Below are 19,679 nucleotides of genomic sequence, written 5' to 3'. Positions count from 1 at the left end.
ATACAGAGTCCAAAATTGGAATGTGCCTTCGAGACCTTGGAATACTGTGACATGGTCTTGTGCTAAACAAAATGTTACGGATCCGGGTGGTCCTGGAACATCTGTGCTGCGGTGCAAGGAAGGACCAGAGGGGCGTGACTAAGTATCTACTCGGCCCAACCTAGGTCGCACGGCGGCTCAGTCGACTCCGTGAACCAGGGAGGAACCGAGCGGAGGGACCAGGTGCCACTCTGGGACCGACCTTGTATGAGAGCAGGTGGCTCCCACGGGTCAGAAGGCAGGAACTGACCGGTACAGCGGATGAGCTCGGCAGGCAGGCAGACGGGTGATCCGGGTAGACAAGCAGGCGGCCACAACAGGTAACTGGCAGGTGCTTCCAGGTAAGCAGGCAGGCGGGCACAACAGACAGCTGGCAGGTGCTTCCAGGTAAGCAGGCAGGCGGGCACAACAGATAGCGGGCAGGTGCTTCTAGGTAAGCAGGCAGGCGGGCACAACAGATAGCTGGCAGGTGCTTCCAGGTAAGCAGGCAGGCGGGCACGGCAGGTAACAGGCAGGTGCTTCCAGGTAAGCAGGTGGGTAGAGCCCATAGACAGACTGGCGGACTGGAGAGAAGTCAGACTGGCGGACTGGGCTGAAGATCAGACTGGCGGACAGGACTAACTTGCAGAGGACCTGAGGGCTGAGACCTAAGACTAGAAGCATTGGGATGAAACTGAATGGGAGGAGACACAGATTAGATATTAGAAAAAACTTTTTGACAGTTATGGTGATCAATGAGTGCAATAGGCTGCCACGAGAGGTGGTGAGTTCCCCTTCAATGGACGTCTTCAAACAGAGGCTGGACAGATATCTGTCTGAGATGATTTAGTTAATCCTGCTTTGAGCAGGGGGTTGGACCAGATGACCCAGGAGGTCCCCTCCAACTCTACCATTCTATGATTCTAAGTAACACAAAGCAACAACCTTGCACAGGCACCTCCATATTGGAGGAGGTGCCTTTTATAGGGAAAGCCCTACGGCCATTGGCCGGGGACTTTTTAGGACGGCGCGCGCGGCCCCTTTAAGAAAGCATAGAAACAGGGAAGGTGCGTGCACCAGCAGCTGCTGCAGGGAGGCCGGAAGACACTGGAGCAGGACCACGGCGGTAAGGGGGATGCTACACAAAAGCTTATGTCATCGGCAACTGGTGCTTGTTGTGTTGCAGCCCTTTGATCTATGTATGCCATACAAATAGATATAAATATGTATATGTGTGTGTATACACACTATATATATGTATATATGCACACAAGTGAAAGAGCAGTTTACAAAAAGTTGCAGCCATCTTGGCTGTCAGCCAGATTTCAGTGTAGTCAGTAGGGGCGGGAAGGGGATGTGTAAGCTCTGACTATTATGTTTTCACACTGTGTTGATACATGTCTTGTGAACTCTACTCCTTTAGGCCTCATTCAGATGTCTGTTTTTCACGTATGTGTTCTATCTGTAGTTTTCACAGATAAAACTTGTACCCATTTTAGTCTGTGCAGTACACGTGTCAGTGTTTTTTTTGCAGATCGTGTGTCTGGAAAAAAAAATCACGGCGACATGTCAGTCTTTTATCAGTGTCATGGATTAAAATCACCCATACAAGTCTATGGGTCTGTGAAAATCACAGAAAGCACACGAATGGTATCAGTGTGCAGTCCATGTGCTGCCCATGATTAACATTGCCATGTATAGGAAAAGCTTTGCAAAATATATAATTTCATATGTGACGATTACTGTTGAAACACTGATGGTAAAAACTGACCAAACATTGATGAAAAACACTGGTGATGTATGTGAAAAATCATGGATATCTGAGTGAGGCCTTATAGAATTTGTTGTGAAAGTGGACACTGGGCAGTCCGAACCAACTGCAAACAGAGTGTAGTAGTGTTTTCATTGGGTATAATACTATATTCATCCTCTAGGGCAGGGATGTCATACTCAAAACAGACAGAGCCAAAATGAAAAACTTGCGGGCCAACCAGTATACTTTATAATAGCCCCACATATTCCTCCATACAGAATAATGCTCCCAACATAGTCCTCCATACAGAATAATGCTCCCAACATAGTCCTCCATACAGAATAATGCTCCCAACATAGTCCTCCATACAGTATTATGTGCACCACATAGTCATCCATACAGAATAATGGACTGCACCTAGTCCTCCATACAGAATAATGGCCCCACATAGGGGTGGTAGTTCTGGTGTCGTGGGCCAGATATAACCACCCTGCAGGCCACATTTGGCATGTGTCCTCTAGAGCAGGGATGTCAAACTCATAACACACACAGAGGGCCAAAATTTAAAACTTGGACAAAGTCGAGGGCAAACAAGTATACAATATAATGGGCCCCACATAGTCCTCCATACAGAATAATGTGCCCCACATAGTCCTCCATATAGAATAATAGGTCCCACATAGTCCTCCATACAGTATAATGGGCCCCAATAGTCCTCCATACAGAATAATGGGCCCCACATAGTCCTCCATACAGTATAATGGGCCCCACATAGTCCTCCATACAGTATAATGGCCCCACGTAGGGGTAGGGGTTCTGGTGTTGCGGGCCAAACAAAACCACCCTGCCGGCCAGATTTGGTCCACGGCCAGAGTTTGACATGTATGCTCTAGGGGTACATCCCAGTATAATTTGCCATACTCAAATGTAAAAAAGCTGGGCTGCCCCTTCATTTTTTTTGTTCCCAGCAGTAGCGTATAATTGTTAACTCTGGTAGCAATTGTGCAGATGTAAAGGTGCCTGTACCTGTGCCTGTAAACACATCACTTTGAAATAAATGGAGAGTGATTGCACAAAGGATGAGCACTGTACCTGTGGTTACCTTTCTTGAGATACATCCATTTCCAAGTGTTCATCTAGGTTCTTCCAGAAAATGGCTTGAAAATTTGCATAGTTCTCACTGACAATAGATCGAACTCAGACATAATATCTGAGATTACTTTTCCTGGTTGTTAATGCAGCAATATTAATTATTTCATCTCGCATCTTATTTCACAGTCTGCAGTGGAACGGACATGAAACTGCTTCGCCCTTATAGCTATCAGAATCACTACCAGACATTGCAGACTCTCTACCAGGATTGTCAGGTTATCCAGGGCAATTTAGAGATCACGTACCTAAACGAGAATGATGATGTGTCTTTTCTCAAGGTGAGTTTTACTGGGCCTCTTAATAGTGCAACTATATATTCATTACAGTCAACTGGGTTAATATTTTTATGAAGTGAGAAACAAACTTAGGTCATGCTAAGAGACTCTTATGTGTGAACATGTATCAAGGTCATGTTTATAGGCTGTTACATGTGAATATGCTGTATGTAGAGCTCATTTACAGGGTTCTACATGTGGACATATGTTGAAGTGCTTACAGGTTTCTACACATTTGCTGAGGTCATGAGCCACTAAAAGTGCACAAACTGTATGTTATGTCATATTGGCAGGCTGCTACTTTTTGCATACAGTATGTTAGGCTATGTGCCCACGATGCAGAAATGCTGCATATTTTTTCCGCTTCTCCCTGGCAGGAAAAACGTATGTGGATTTTACATGCGTTTTTCCCGCCAGGTAGAAGCGTTTGTCAAGCGTTTTTGCATGCATTTCCGCATGCGGGTTATCAAGCGCTTTTCCAAGCGATTTTAGCATCACTTGGAAAAGTGCTTGACAACTTGGTCACACTATATAAATCCATGCAACCGGCATATATAGTGTGACCAAGTAATAGTTAAAAAAAAAGAATAAGAATGGTGAAAAATAAAAAATAAAGATTATACTCACCTTCCGATGGCCCCCGGTCTCCTTCTCCGATGCGTCCGGTGTCTTGCGGTGGTGTGAAGGACCTGAGATGACGTCATTGAGTCATGTGACAGGTCACGCGACCGCCGACGTCAGCAGTCGCGTGACCTGTCACATGACTCAATGACGTTATGTCAGGTCCTCACACCACCGCGAGCTGTACAAGAGACCGGGCGCATCGCTGAGGAGGCCGGGCGACATTGGAAGGTGAGTATAATCTTTATTTTTTATTTTAAATTCTTTTTTTTTACAGTTTCTATGGTACCCGGGTCTGGATGAGAGTCTCCTCTTCTCCAGGCCTGGGTACCATCCGCACATTGAATCGCTTCATATTCGCGTGTGCACATGTAGTGATGCGGATATGAAGCGTTTTAATGCAAGTCAATGGCGGCAATTACGCTGCGTGTCCGCAAAATTAATGGACATGCTGCGTATTTTTCCGCAATGATAATCCGCAGCGGAAATTTCCGTAGCATGTGCACAGCACATGCGGATTATCATTGGGGACCATGGGGCACATATTACCAAGCGTTTTGTAAGCGTTTTCGCTGTGGAAATTCCGCGGCAAAAACGCTTGAAAAACGCATATTGGGCACACAGCCTTAAGGTCAGGTTTACAGGATTGGTACATGTCTCATGTTAGTATCATGTTTACAGGCTGGTGCAAACATCGTACGTACGGTATGTTGAGGACTTATATACAGGTCATTAATTTCCATACATATAAGGGTTATGTATTATAGTCTGCTATACAGTGGATATAAAAAATCTACACACCCCAGTGCCAGGTCTTCGTCATGTAAAAAAAATCATACCAATAAGAATCATTTCAGAAATGTTTCCACCTTTAATGTCCCCTATATTCTGTACAAATCCATTGAGAAACAAACTAAAGTCATTTTAAGGGGGAAATAAAAATTAAAATAACATGATTGCATAAGTGTGCACACCCTCTTATAATTGAGGATGTGGCTGTGTTCAGAATTAGCCAATCATATAAACTCATGTTAAATAGTAGTCAGTGAACAGCTGCCATCATTTACGGTGATTGTGATTAAGGCCATATAAAGTTTAGCTGTTCTAGTTGGATTTTCGTGAATTTTTCTTAGCTGCATTTCACAGCAAAAGCCATGGTCCATAGACAGCTGACAACACAGCAAAGGCATTTCATTGTGGAAAGTTATCAGTCAGGAGAAGAATACAAAAAAAATCACCAAAGCATTAGATATACCATGGATCACTGTGGAGACAGTCATCAAGAAGTGGCTTAAATTTGGAACAACAGTGACATTACCTAGAACTGGGTGTCACTCAAAAATTGATGAAAAGACAAGAAGGAAATTGGTCTGGGAGGCTGCCAAAAGGCTTACAGCAACATTAAAGGAGCTGCAGTAATTTCTGGCAAGTACTGGTTATTGTACTGCATGTGACAGCAGTCTCTCTTATTCTTCATCTGTCTGGCCTGTGGGATACAGTTGCAAGACAAAAGCATTTTCTTACAAAGAAAAACATCCAAGCCCATCTATGTTTTGCTAATGCAAGGATCGACGCCAGCACAGGAGTATAAGCTTTTTTATTTTATCGGGGCCAAAAATTGGGAATGAGAAGGGGTTATCCAAGTAGTGGACAACTCTTTTAAGGGTGAGCATATTTATGCTACCACATTATTTTAGTTCTTTATTTTTCTTTTTCCACTTGAAAAGATTTGTCTGTTTTTCAATTGAATTGTATAGCTTATGGGAGATATTAATCCCTTCATGATATTTGACGCATGATCGCCGCTGAGATCTCAGCTTAAATGAAAGAGGCTTCTGTCTGTGTAGCAATGCTATTGCATTGAATTATACTAGCGATCAGAGTAATAAAAGTTAATGTCACCTAGAGGGACAAAATAAAAAAGTAAAACAAAAAGTTAACAAAAATTGTAAAAATATATTAACCCCCCCCCCACAAAATAAAGATAAAAAAAATGAAAAAAATATTATATCAATAAATCCACATATTTATGTAAAAAAAAGTACATATATTTGGCATCGCCACGTCCAGAACGACCCGATCTATAAAACTGTCACACTTTTTAACCCCTTCAGTGAACACCGTTAAAATAAAACCTATGCTTTTTTTTTTATCATATCGCCCAAAAAAATAGAATAAAACACGATCAAAAAGTCAAATGTAAATAAAAATGATATTGCTGAAAACTTCATCTTGTCTTGTATAAAATAAGCCGCCATGCAGCTTTGTCAGCAGAGAAATAAATAAGCTATAGCTTTCAAAATATAAAGATGCAAAAACAATTCTTTTTTCTATAAAATTGTTTTTATTGTGTAATAGCGGCAAAACATAAAAAAATTATATAAATGTGGTATCACTGTAATCGCACCGACCCAAAGAATAAAGTTGTCTTATCACTTTGAGCACACGGTGAGCGGCATTGGAAAAAAACCAAACAAACAAACCCTGAATTGCTAGTTTTTGTTCTCTCTGCCTTCCAAAAATCAGAATAGAAAGTGATCAAAAAATGTCATGTGCCCGAAAATGGTACCAATAAAAACTTAAATTCTTCCCGTAAAAAACAAGACCACACAGGACTCAGAAATAAAGAAAATAGAAAAATTATAGCTTGTTTTTGCAAAAAAACCCCCACCATTTTTTAGTGTGATTTTTTTAGTGTATGATAGCAGCCAAACATGAAAAATAAATAAATCTGCTATCGATGTAATCGCACTGACCCGAAGAATAAAGTCGTCTAATCCCTTATACTGCACGAGGAACGGCGTAAAAAATAAATAAAACCAATTCTTGACCTGCTGTTGATTTGTTCATTCTGCCTACGCTGAGCGCTTAAACTGGGGTTTCCATGTAAATCTCTGAAATACGTGATTATTATTATTTTTTTTTATTTTACTCACTTATATAGGGCCATTAATTCCACAGCGCTTTGCACACATTATGGGCACTGTCACCATTGGGGCTCACAATCTAAATTCCCTATCAGTATGTCTTTGGCGTGTGGGAGGAAACCGGAGAACCCGGAGGAAACCCATGCAAACAAGCAGAGAACATACAAACTCCTTGCAGATGTTGTCCTTTGTGGGATTTGAACCCAGGACCCCAGCACTGAGCCACCGTGCTGCCCTCTTGATTCAGACGGAACCCCCGGTGGAAGATTCCCTATAATGAGGCAGATAGAGACACTTTGGACTCTGTCTGGCCTATGATCCGGCAGTGTCTGTCTTCTTAAGTGTGCATAAAAGCGCAGTCGGCCACAGTTTTGTGCGCCTCTGAAAAGAAAGACAGATCCCAGACTGAGTCCAGAGTAACTTGGTTGCCTTATTATAGTGAATGGATACCTGGGGGGTTTCATCTGAATGACGTCATTCGGAGATTTAGATGGAAACCCGATATAAGTGCTCAGCATAGAGCACAGGATAAATGTGATCCAAAATTTTATGTAAAATTTTCCCAATAAAAGCTTCAACTCAATCCACAAAAAAAGCAATTCCCCACTCGGGTCATTCATCTGTCAATGGAAATATTGGGGGCTTCCATGTTACTGGTAGCACATAGGCTATGGAAAAGCGCTATGGTTCCTCGCCCCCCAAAATAAATCCAGTGAATTCTACATTCCCAAATCCAAATTTACCCTCCCTTCTGAGCCTCAGTGTGCCTAAACCACATTTAGCGTCCACATGTTTAGCATTTCTGTAATGATGAGAGCCCTCTTAATTTAGGAGTCCATGTCTTCAGAAGCACGAGTAGGGCATAATGTACTGGACATTACAATGTACGGGCACTGCAACGTACTGGGCACTACACTGGCAGATTTGCAAGTTTCACTCAGCAACATCTGCTGCTGCTTGTTTCTAGAAAACACCCATGGAGTCAAAATTGTCACTACACCTGTAAATAAGTTCCCAGAGGGATGTAATTTCCAAAATGGGGTTTCTTGAGGGGGAAGTTCTGCTCTTCTGGCACTTAGGGGCTCTGTATATGGAGTCCGCAAACTATTCTACAATAGCTTGTTCTCCACGACTTTTGCAAAAATAAAGCGTTTTTTAGTGTGTGATAGCAGCCAAGCATAAAAAAAAACTCTTTAAATCTGGTATCGATGTAATCACACTGACCCGAAGAATAAAGTTGTCGAATCACTTATACCGCATGAGGAACTGCGTGAAAAATAAATAGAACCAATTCTTGACCTGTTTTTGATTTGTTCATTCTGCCTGCTCTGAGTGCTTACACTGGGGTTTCCATGTAAATCTCTGAAATACGTGATTCAGACAGCACCCCCGGCGGAAGACTCCCTATAATGAGGCAGATGGAGACACTTTGGACTCTGTCTGGCCTATGATCCGGCAGTGTCCGTCTTTTTAAGAGTGCATAAAAACGCGGTTGGCCTTGTGAACCTCTGAAAAGGACAATGCTGAACAGATTCCAGAAGGAGTCCAGAGTAATTTGGCTGCCTTATTGTAGTGAATGGATCCCTCGGGGGTTTCAGCTGAATGATGTCATTCGGAGATTTAGATGGAAACCCTGATGTAAGTGCTCAACGTAGAGCTCAGGATAAATGTAATCCAAAATTTTAATTTAGGAGTCCATGTCTCCAGAAGCACGAGCTGGGCATAATGTACTGAACAGTACTACACGAGCAGATTTGAAATTTTCACTCAGCAACATCCATTACTGCTTGTTTCTGGAAAACACCCATGGAGTCAAAATTGTTACTACACCTGTAGATAAATTTTGAGAGGGGTGTAATTTCCAAAATGGGGTCACTTAAGGGGGATTTTCTGCTCTTCTGGCACTTAGGGGCTCTGTATATTTTGTCCGCAAAATATTCTATGAAAATTTATTTTCCAAAACTTGTTTTTGCGAGTTTCCAGGTGTAGTTTCCAAAATGGGGTTACTTGTGGGGGATTCTGCTGTTTTGGCATGTCAGGGGCTCTTCAAATGTGACATGGTATCTGCAATGTATTCCAGCCAAAATTGCGCTCCAGAATTCAAGTGGCGCTCTTTTTCTTCTGAGCCCTGCTGTGTGCCCAAACAGTAGTTTTCTGCCACATAGTGGGTGTCGGTGTACTCATTAGAAATTGCTCAACAAATTGTACAGTCCATTTTCTCCAGTTACCCTTGTGAAAAAGAAAAATTTAGGGCTAAAGCAACATTTTTGCAGGAAAAATTTATTTTTTCATTTTCACGGCTCAAGGTTATAAAATTCTGTGAAGCACCTGTGCTTTCAAGGTGCTCACCACACATCTAGATAAGTTCATTGAGAGGTATAGTTTCCAAAATGGTGTAACTTGTGGGGGATTTCCACTGTTTAGGCACATCAGGGACTCTACAAACACGACATGACGTTCGCTATCTATTCCAGCGAATTTTGCACTCCAAAAGTCAAATAGTGCTCCTTCCCTTCCGAGCCCTGCCATGCACCCAAACAGTAGTTTTCCACCACATATAGTATGGGGTATCAGTCAATTCAAGAGAAATTGCACAATAAATTGTATGGTTGGTCCATTGTCTCCTGTTACCCTTGTGAAAATGAAAAAATTGGAGCTAAAGCTATTCCCGATTGTTGGAAAGATCAAAACTTCAATTTTTTTCCTTCCATATTGCTTTAGTTCCTGTGATGCATCTAACGGGTTAATATACTTCTTGAATGTGGTTTTGATCAGTTTGAGGAGAGCAGTTTTTAAAATAGTGTCACTTTTGGGTATTTTCTGCAAGATAGTCCCCTCAAAGTCACTTCAAATGTGATGTGTTCACTAAAAAAATGGTTTTGTAAATTTTGTTGGAAAAATTAATAATTGCTGATAAACTTTTAATGCTGCTAACTTCCTAACAAAAAATCTTGTTATGAACTGCTACAAGCACTAAGGAAAGATAGGAAGACTGTCCCTACGATAGGACTAAGCTGATTCCCTACGATGCAGCGGGGGACCTGTTCCTTGTGAACAGACCCGCCTCAGTCCTCGGCTAGTCTGAACGCAGACCTATAGATATAAGGGAGGGGTCCCTACAAGAACTAAGGACAGGGAAAAGTTGGACACCTCCTAGCAGAAATTGTAGCAGGAAAAAGACAAACAAACAAAAAGTACAAAGTGGTCCAAGGACCAAACAAACTACTGAGTAAGGTACAAGGCACCTGGCTAGCTCAAGAGTAAAAGTAACACTGAAGTCCAGCAAAGCCAGAAGGGCGGAGCTGGATTATAAAGGCAAAAAGTCATATGACCAACAAGACAGAAAAAAAACTAACAGGAGGATTCTAACAGTACCCCCTCTTCTATGAGGATCCTCCGGATCCTCCAGGCCCAGGTCTATCAGGAAACATCCTGTGAAACGCTCCGACAAGTCTAGGAGCAGAGACATCATCCGCTCTTACCCAGGAGTTATCCTCGGGACCGAAACCTTTCCAAGCAGCGAGATACTGCAATCTCCCTCTATGCCATCTAGAATTAAGAATGCGAGAAATTTCATATTCCCCGTCTTCCTCCACAGGAGGAATAGGGACAGTGGCATCCCTATCCGAAACATCAGCTATTTTCAATAAGGAAACATGAAACACCGGATTAATCTTCCAGGAGGTGGGAACCTCCAACCTAACATCAGATTGGTTAACTACCTAAAGGACCTTAAACGGCCCTACAAACTTCGGGCCCAATTTCTTAGAAGGAATCCTCAACCGCAAATTCTTAGAGGACAACCAAACCATGTCACCAACCGTAAACAAAACCTCTTGACGTTTCCTGTCAAAGTACCATTTTTTGTTAGCTTCTTGAAGGTTACCACGTACATCAGTCCAAACTCTCTCCAAATCACCAGAAAAATTCTCCTCCTCTGGCACCGCCGATATCAATTTGGAGAAAGACCCAAACGACGGATGTCCCAGTACAACAAAAAAAAGGAGAACACCCAGCAGAAGAGGATGTATGGTTGTTAAGAGCAAATTCAGCAAGTGGCAGAAACTCAGACCACCCCTCTTGATTATCAGCCACAAAGCAACGCAAAAACTGTTCAACATCCTAGTTCTTTCTTTCTGTCTGTCCATTAGACTCAGGATGATATCCAGAAGAAAATGACAAATGGACTCCCAACCTGTCACAAAAAGCACGCCAAAAACGAGCCACGAACTGAGGTCCCCTATCAGAAACAATGTCGGTAGGAACGCCATGGAGTCTGACAATTTCCTTAACAAACGCCTTAGCGAGTGTCTTAGTGCAGGGCAGTTTGATGAAAGGAACCAAATGACACATCTTGCTAAAACGGTCCACGACCACCCAGATGACAGTGAAACCCTCAGAGGCAGGAAGGTCAGTAATAAAATCCATAGCAAGATGCGTCCAAGGTGCACTAGGAATCTCCAGAGGGCAAAGCAACCCTGCAGCAGGAGCATGTGAAGACTTAGATCTAGCACACACAGTACATTGACGCACCCACTTAATGACTTCCTTCTGCCACCCAGGCCACCAAAAACTGCGACCTACAAGTCTCTTAGTCTCAGAAATTCCTGGATGACCTGCCAACCGAGACTCATGACACTCCTGAAACAAATCTCTCCTAAAGTTCCTAGGCACAAACAACCTCCCATGGGGAGTGTTAGATGGGGCATCCTCCTGGGCTTTCAGAATCCCATCTTCCAAAACAGAGTCCAGTGCTGCTATCACAACACCTTCCTGTAAAATGCTCTCCTCCTCCTCGGCACCAACCATGGGAGAAAAGCTGCGAGATAAAGCATCAGCTTTAACATTCTTGGTACCCGGGATGTAAGTAACAGAAAAATTAAACTGCGAAAAGAAAAGTGCCCACCTAGCCTGACGGGCATTCAAGCGATTGGCAGCATCAAGATAAATCAGATTCTTATGATCAGTGAAAACCTGAATGGGAAATTTAGCACCTTCCAAGAGATGACACCAATGTTCAAATGCGAGTTTAATAGCCAGCAATTGCCGATTACCAACATCATAATTAAGTTCGATCTCAGAAAATTTTTTTGAAAAAAAGGCACAGGGATGTACTCCATCCTTGTTTTCCTGAGACAAAACAGCACCGACCCCCACGGAAGAAGCATCAACCTCGACCAAAAAAGGCTTGGTCTCATCAGGCTGCATAAGGATGGGGGCAGAACTGAACCTCTCCTTGAGCTACACAAAAGCTTCAATGGCCTCAGTGGTCCACTGAACCGTATTCGCACCTTTCCTGGTGAGATCGGTCAGTGGCTTAACAATTATAGAAAAATTCTTAACGAATTTTCTGTAATAATTGGCAAAACCCAAAAATCTCTGTATCGATTTCAAACCAATAGGCCTAGGCCATTCCTGCACCGCCTGAACCTTCACTGGGTCCATCTCAAAGCCCTCGCTGGAGATAATGTAGCCCAAAAAACTAATCCTCTGCACAGCGAACTCACATTTCTCCAGCTTAGCAAAAAGTGAATTGTCACTTAACAACTACAATACCTCACGTACGCTCTGCCAATGAGACTCCAGATCCGGCGAATAAATAAAGATGCCATCCAAATACACCACCACATTCTTACCGATCAGCGGCCTTAGGATGTCATTAATAAGGTTCTGAAAAAATGCTGGTGCATTGGTAAGACCAAAAGGCATAACCAGATTCCCAAAATGACCCACCGGAGTGTTAAAAGCAGTTTTCCATTCATCACCCTCCTTCATTCGTAACAAATTGTATGCCCCCCGGAGATCAATTTTAGAGAACCACTTGGCCCCCACTAACTGGTTAAACAAGTCAGGAATTAACGGCAGTTGGTAGGGATTGCGTACGGTAATTTTATTAATTTTGCGAAAGTCCAGACATGGACGTAAACCGCCGTCCTTTTTTTTTTACAAAAAAAAATCCAACAGCCACAGGTGACTTAGAAGGTCTAATGTGACCGGCGGCCAAGCTCGTCTGTATGTATTCCTCCAAGGCCTTTCTCTCAGGGATAGTCAGATTAAATAAGCGACTTTTGGGAAGAGTAGGTCCAGGGACAAACTCAATGGTGCAATCATAGTCCCTATGAGGAGGTAAAACTTGCGACTCCTCCTCAGAAAAAAACTTCCAAAAATCCTGAATAGGTACAGGTAATTCTCCATTTTCCACAGCAGCAATGCGACCGTTACAACATTTATCATAACACTTAGGACTCCAAGACTTAATTTCATTGGTAGACCAGTCCAGAACAGGATTGTGCAATTTTAACCAAGGTAACCCCAAAACCACTGGAGAAGGCAAATTATTTAATACCGCCAAATCCAAATTCTCTTGGTGAATACCATTAATGGTGAGGGGAAATTCAAAAACCTTGTGAGTAATACATTTCAAAGGAGAGCCATCAACAGCAACCACAGAAATAACAGATGACAAAAGTTTGGATTCTAATTTAAGTTTTTCCAAAAATCCCTTGTCAATCACATTGAGTGTAGAACCACAATCCACAAATACCTGAAATTCAATCAATTCCTGCTGGACTGAGGTGCTTCCAGAAAGAAATACCCCCTTAGAATTTAAGCAGGCAATACGGACGTAACTGACCTTTTTTTTTTCTTTGTTAAAAACGAAGCTCGCAGTTCTTAATAAAGTGGTCAGATTTACCACAGTAAAAACACAATCCCTTAGCAAACCTGCAGTCTTTTTCCTGAGAGCGGGGTGACATCGCCCCAATCTCCATCGGTTCTCCGCCGTCCGAGCAGACTCTCTGAAGACTGGAAGCAGCAATAGCAATAGATTTCTCTTGATTAACCCTAGCACGCAGTCTCCTGTCCACACGTATAGCTAATTGCATTGCCTCCTGCAAGGTTCCAGGTGTTGGAAAGGCAATCAGCAGATCCTTAACCCTTTCACCTAGCCCAGCAAGAAATAGACATTTCAATGCTGAATCGTTCCATTCCACCTCAGCAGACCATCTACGGAAGTATGTACAGTAATTTTCCACATCACCTGATCCCTGCTTCAAACGTCTCAATTCAGTTTCAGCTGATGAGACTCGATCAGGATCGTCATACAACAACTCCATAGCAGAAAAAAAATCTTCCACTGATCTAAAACACGGATCATTAGGTTGGAGAGAAAAGGCCCATCCCTGTGGTTCCTTGCGCAAAAGTGACATTATAAACCCAATGCGCTGTGATTCATTCCCAGAGGATCTGGGTCTTAAACGAAAATATAATAAACAAGCGTTTTTAAAGGAAAAAAAATCTTGCTGTTTACCATAAAACAAATCTGCCAGTCCTACCTTCGGCTCCACAAAATGCGCTCCAGGACAGCTACTCACGTGTTGTTGGAGCTCGGCCACCTCCAAAGACAGTCCCTGCAGACGTTGGGCCAACTCCTGAACCGACACCATGCTGAAATCTGGATTTCTTTCCTTAGAGTGTTTTATTAGTTTTTAAGGCTGGACTTACTGTTATGAACTGCTACAAGCACTAAGGAAAGATAGGAAGACTGTCCCTATGATAGGACTAAGCTGATTCCCTACGATGCAGCGGGGGACCTGTTCCTTGTGAACAGACCCGCCTCAGTCCTCGGCTAGTCTGAACGCAGACCTATAGATATAAGGGAGGGGTCCCTACAAGAACTAAGGACTGGGAAAAGTTGGACACCTCCTAGCAGAAATTGTAGCAGGAAAAAGACAAACAAACAAAAAGTACAAAGTGGTCCAAGGACCAAACAAACTACTGAGTAAGGTACAAGGCACCTGGCTAGCTCAAGAGTAAAAGTAACACTGAAGTCCAGCAAAGCCAGAAGGGCGGAGCTGGATTATAAAGGCAAAAAGTCATGTGACCAACAAGACAGAAAAAAAACTAACAGGAGGGTTCTAACAAATCTGATTTAAGGGTATAAAAATTTAAAGTTTGAAAATGGCAAAATTCTCAATTTTTTTGTCAAATTTTCAATATTTTCAGAAATGATATCGACCAAAATTTACCACTGACATGAAGTACAATGTGTCACGAAAAAACAATCTCAGAATCACTGGGATATGTTGAAGCTTTCCTGAGTTATCAATTTGTGATAGATCGACTTACTCAGCTTCTTAAAGTGGTAGGCACAGAAACACTTTCCGTTTAAGTTTTCAACAGGTTTATTAAAAACGTACTAATGTAACGTAAACCAGTCCAAAATTTGGAAAACAAACACAACACTTCTGGCATAATGGGAAAACCAAAAATAGCATACAGTACAGTCTGTGTGGCTGCGGGGATCTGCCCGCTCAGGGGAACAAAACAAGGTTCAGTTCTCTAACACGAGCACAGCTCTTGAGCTCTCATTTCCAGAAACACTGAACATTGAATGAGTCAAAAGGCTCTGTATTTACCTTCTGGCCCACACTATGGGGGTGGAGATATGGTGAACAGACTCCCACCCACTCTTCAGATGTTCACAAAACCCACCCCTTAATATGGCCGATAAACCCCTCTCAGCATTTAGTATGTTGAAGCATTTTTCCTGATTCATGTCACTGAGGCTAACATCCTGAATGACACATATCTCCTCTCCAGTATTTTACCATTGACCTTCTCACAACCTCATAAAGTGATGATGGTCAGGAAGGTAAAAAATAAGTTTGATGTGAAGGGGATAAAGGTGGAAAAAGTTCTGAAATTATTCTTCTTGGTATGATTTTTTATATGAGAAAATACTGTCATTTTAACGGGTGTGCAGAATTTTTATATTCAATGTATACATCTATTGACATCATATTTACATCCCACTACATGTGCACATACAGTATATTAAGTTCATGATTACAGACTATTGCATGTGTACATATGTTTAGGACATGTATGTTAAGGACATGTATGTTAAGGGTATATTTCCATATCTTGATGTCATGTTTACAGGTTGTTATATCTGTGCATATGCTTGTAAAGAAAATCGAACTCTGCCCCTCCCAAAAATGTCTGAACCAAGATAATAAACCACATTTACTGTCTGCTAGTCCCAGACAGAGTTCATGATCACATGAATTCTGCTGACAGTTTACATCCTACCTGTATTTTTTGGGTTTGAGCACAAGCACCAGACGACAACACCACGTCGGTATTAAGGAGGTCTCCCGGAGGATGGGCTTCTGTACAATGTGGACACCTAAGGCTAATACAATAGTAGGCAGACAAAATACCCACGTAGTGCTCAATGACAAGGCTATTGAGATTTTGATGCTATTTCATGGTTTTGATGATAAATTGGAGAACCCCTCCACTGAATTGTGTCAGTATCATCATTTTGCAGCTCCATAAAGGTGCCTATATTGGCAATACAACAGCATTAGATCATGGCGGCACAGTGTATGATATACCGTAACTCCTGTTTGCCATTTTAGGACATTAAGGAGGTGCAAGGCTATGTTTTAATAGCCCACAATCTAATGAGTTATATTCCCTTGGAGAAACTACACATTATTCGTGGAACCCAACTCTATCAGGATCGTTATGCTTTAGTAGTTCTGTCCAACTCACAATCCGGAGGGCCCGCGGGCTTGCGAGAGCTGCGGATGAGGAGTCTCACAGGTGAGCCATGTTTGTAGAGGACATGCAGACTTATGTAAGTGATGTAATATCCAGCTGCTGTGGATTATACTATATCTATAGGTTTGGAATAGGATAGTATGTACCTTAACCTAAATGGAGGCCTTGCAAAAAGAAGGAATGTCATAGTAACTATCATAAATGGGCCCTCATGGTGACCGCATTTCCAACTTATTCCAAGGAAAGAGGGGCTTATTCAACCCCTCTTACTATGCATTTTGGGGAGCATTAGAAAGGCACCAAGAATCTTGGTCTGGTTCCTTCTTCATTTGCTGCCATCATGGTCCACAAGGTGAGGAGCAACATTGTTTTCAACAATCACAAATTTTCTGGCACTGTTCGGATTTTTCTGGGTGGGACTGGTGACAGGACTTAAATGTCTCTATTTTGCCAATAATGTTGGTAAGTATGAAGATGCTCCTCATACAAAAGTCTACACATGGCAGATTAAGCCACTGTGGTCTGTCTACTGGCATAGAGAGGGAAGGCATTATATGTGGCTGTGCTTGGCCCCATCAGGCCCTTGGGCATAGTAGACATTGCTACTGTTAGCCTTTCCCTAACCTCACTGGTTCGCCCCAGTAGCTGTAGGCACTTTTTCTCTGAAACTGGGAAAACATTTAAGAGTAACAATAAAAGATTGATTTGAAAACGTATCTGTACATTGTGAATGCAGCAGATACAAACATGACAGCAGTGGTGGTCGGTTCCAAGACAACGAGCTGTAAACAAAAGAGAAGTGTTAATCTCTCTAGAATGGCTGAAAGTTTTAAAGGGAATCTGTCAGCAGGTTATGCTATGTAATCTGAGGACAGCATTAGGTAGGGGTTAAAACAACTAATTCAATAATGTGTCACTTAGGCTGTGTGCTGTTGTTTTATCAGAAGGACATTATCATTGCTGGTACTAGTTGCCTCCTGCCAAGTCATCCACGCCCTCCTCTGATAAGCAGCTCACTGTCAATAGACAATGTACAACATAGAGAGCCTGGTGGGGGCAGGGTTAGCTTTCCCAGCTCTACTTCATCTTAGAACTCTGATTGTATCAGAACTGCTGCACCCAGTAAACTAAGTGATACATCAATGGAATCAGGATCTATGCCTCTACATCATGCTGCTCTCACATGAGGTAGCAAAAACCTGGTTGACATATTCCCTTTAATAAGTAGTAAATTGCAAAGTGCTCGTTTGTATAAGCACTATCTGACAATATCCGTTTATGAAGATAGGAATAACCCTTTAATATACTCCAAAATGGAGCATTCACATCTTTGAGGTTGATTCATATGTATACTTTTCTAAATTGTATTTTTTTCCCTTGATCTTTTCTACAGAGATTCTAAATGGTGGGGTGCTGATGGAGAATAATACCCAACTTTGCTTTCATGAAAGCATCAAATGGCAGGATGTGCTGAGCCATAGTAACACTTTCCGTAAGGATGTGGTTCTACAGAGTGGAAGACATCAATGTAAGCATGGTGGTCCATCAATATAGCATTAAAATAGTCTGTAGCCATCAGCTGGGTCTAATGATTAAAAAAGCCGGTGCCATTGCTAGGGCTGTGTATTTGGGACAATCAGGATAGCAGCATCAGTTTGTATATTCTGATGATTGAACACTTGTGTAACCTGAGACACTTTCCGGGTTTTGGGTGTAAGCTTGTGGACCATTGCTGCTTTCTGATGTATGGTTGAGGCTATGTTGAGACTAATGTATTTTCAGTCAGTGTGTTACCCGTGTGTGCAATGGACTGCACACAACCAGCACACAGACCAGTGTTTGTCAATTAGCGATCTTCCTCATGGACCTAAGCACCGTATAGAGTATATTGCAACATGCGCAAGTTTTGTCCATTTTTTGGAGGATACGGTGCTTGGTAAAATGCCAGGCAGCGATGCGGATGAGTACATCGATGGACCCAGTCATGTCTGCAGATTGTGAACACTACTGGAACGAAAATTGCAAAGTTCATGTGAACAAACCCAAAATAAAGGGTCTTTACTGGATGCCTTGTGTAACAGTGTAGCACATCCACACCACTACTGTTCCTTATGCAGATATTTATGCCATACATACACCTTTTAGTTCCCTTAGGTATGACAAAAAAAGATGAAATTAGTTGGTGACTCCTTTTGCTTCTATTTTCTCTTCTAAGGTCCTCAATGTTCAAGCAGCTGTGGCTCCTTACCCTCAGGAACAGCTGGGTCATGCTGGGGAGAGGGCCACGAGAACTGTCAGATTTGTAAGTGCCTGGTGTGATCTGTATAACTATCATGACACGGAGTGAAGAAACTCAAGCAGTTACTGTAATGATCAATCCAGGTCCCCTTTTCATAGTATCAAAATCCCAGACCATGATGCCGGCAGCGACTTCTAGGATGGTAGAACTGTTTTAGTCAAATGCAGAAGAGAGGGCAATCGTATAACAAAAAAGGTAGATATGGCACTCACCATTTTGCATAAAATGTATTTCTTTATTTGCTATTTCACATAGAAAACAGAGATTGCTGAGACAAACTTGGCTAACAACTGTTTCGCATGGAGATTACCCTTCCTCTGAGGCCGCTAGCCAAGTTTATCTCAGCATTCCCTGTTTTGTATATGATACCGCAAATAAAGAAATACATTTGGCCACTCGATTTGCATAAATCTACCTTTTTTGTTATATTTAAGTGGACTTTTTCCATGGTGAGCACCACCGGAGCAATTTATACTGCTAATCGAGTTTGTGGATTTGGAGGATTTGGAAATGGACATTCTTTGAGTGTGAATAGTGAGCAGTGGCAGAGCCCTGTTTTTTTGCAATTTTAGAGATGTTAATATTGCTGCCACTATCAAGGACAACTATAAAGAAGGGGGCACGGTGTGTATTTATTCAGAGATTTTCATGTGTAATGTTTAAAATATTAAATCTCTATGAAGCAATTTTTAGACTACCAAGTGTTAAAGGGAACCTGTCATGTCCTATCTACTATGTAAACTGCCCCCATAGCATTGTTAGGGATGCAATGTGCATCACTAACACACTTTTTTCATTAAAATTGGTGCAAATATAATGCGTATATAAAATTTTCTATACTTATAATCCTACCTGCTCGTTCAGTCATAAGGGTGTGATCCTCGTATTCAGTCATGGTCCTGCGCAGCATTCAATCAGGGTTGGCCCCGCCCATGTATTTGTGGGGCGCATTCTCAGTATGACACGTCCAGCCAGTAAAGCTTCCAGCTCTGGGAGCTGCGCATGAGCTGTGAGGTGTGTAGTTTCCTGCTTCACTGCGCATGCCAGCCGCACACAGTGAAGCT

General features: G+C 42.3%; 1 protein-coding gene across 1 annotated transcript in view; it reads left to right on the top strand.

Annotated features, from left to right (window-relative positions):
* ERBB2 (erb-b2 receptor tyrosine kinase 2) overlaps nucleotides 1-19,679 on the top strand; it is a 120,020-nt gene that overhangs the window by 65,979 nt on the left and 34,362 nt on the right. The window contains exons 2-5 of the mRNA XM_073683404.1: nucleotides 3,050-3,201; nucleotides 16,172-16,358; nucleotides 17,710-17,844; nucleotides 18,532-18,618. Coding sequence (XP_073539505.1) covers nucleotides 3,050-3,201; nucleotides 16,172-16,358; nucleotides 17,710-17,844; nucleotides 18,532-18,618 — 561 coding nt within the window. The remainder of the gene's footprint in view (nucleotides 1-3,049; nucleotides 3,202-16,171; nucleotides 16,359-17,709; nucleotides 17,845-18,531; nucleotides 18,619-19,679) is intronic.

The sequence above is a fragment of the Phyllobates terribilis genome, unplaced genomic scaffold (assembly GCF_046119375.1).
Source record: "Phyllobates terribilis strain yellow unplaced genomic scaffold, ASM4611937v1 Scaffold_5__5_contigs__length_657084704, whole genome shotgun sequence".
Classification (NCBI taxonomy): domain Eukaryota; kingdom Metazoa; phylum Chordata; class Amphibia; order Anura; family Dendrobatidae; genus Phyllobates; species Phyllobates terribilis.
The sequence above is the reverse complement of the archived record's forward strand: the minus strand, read 5'-3'. Positions and strand labels throughout refer to the sequence as shown.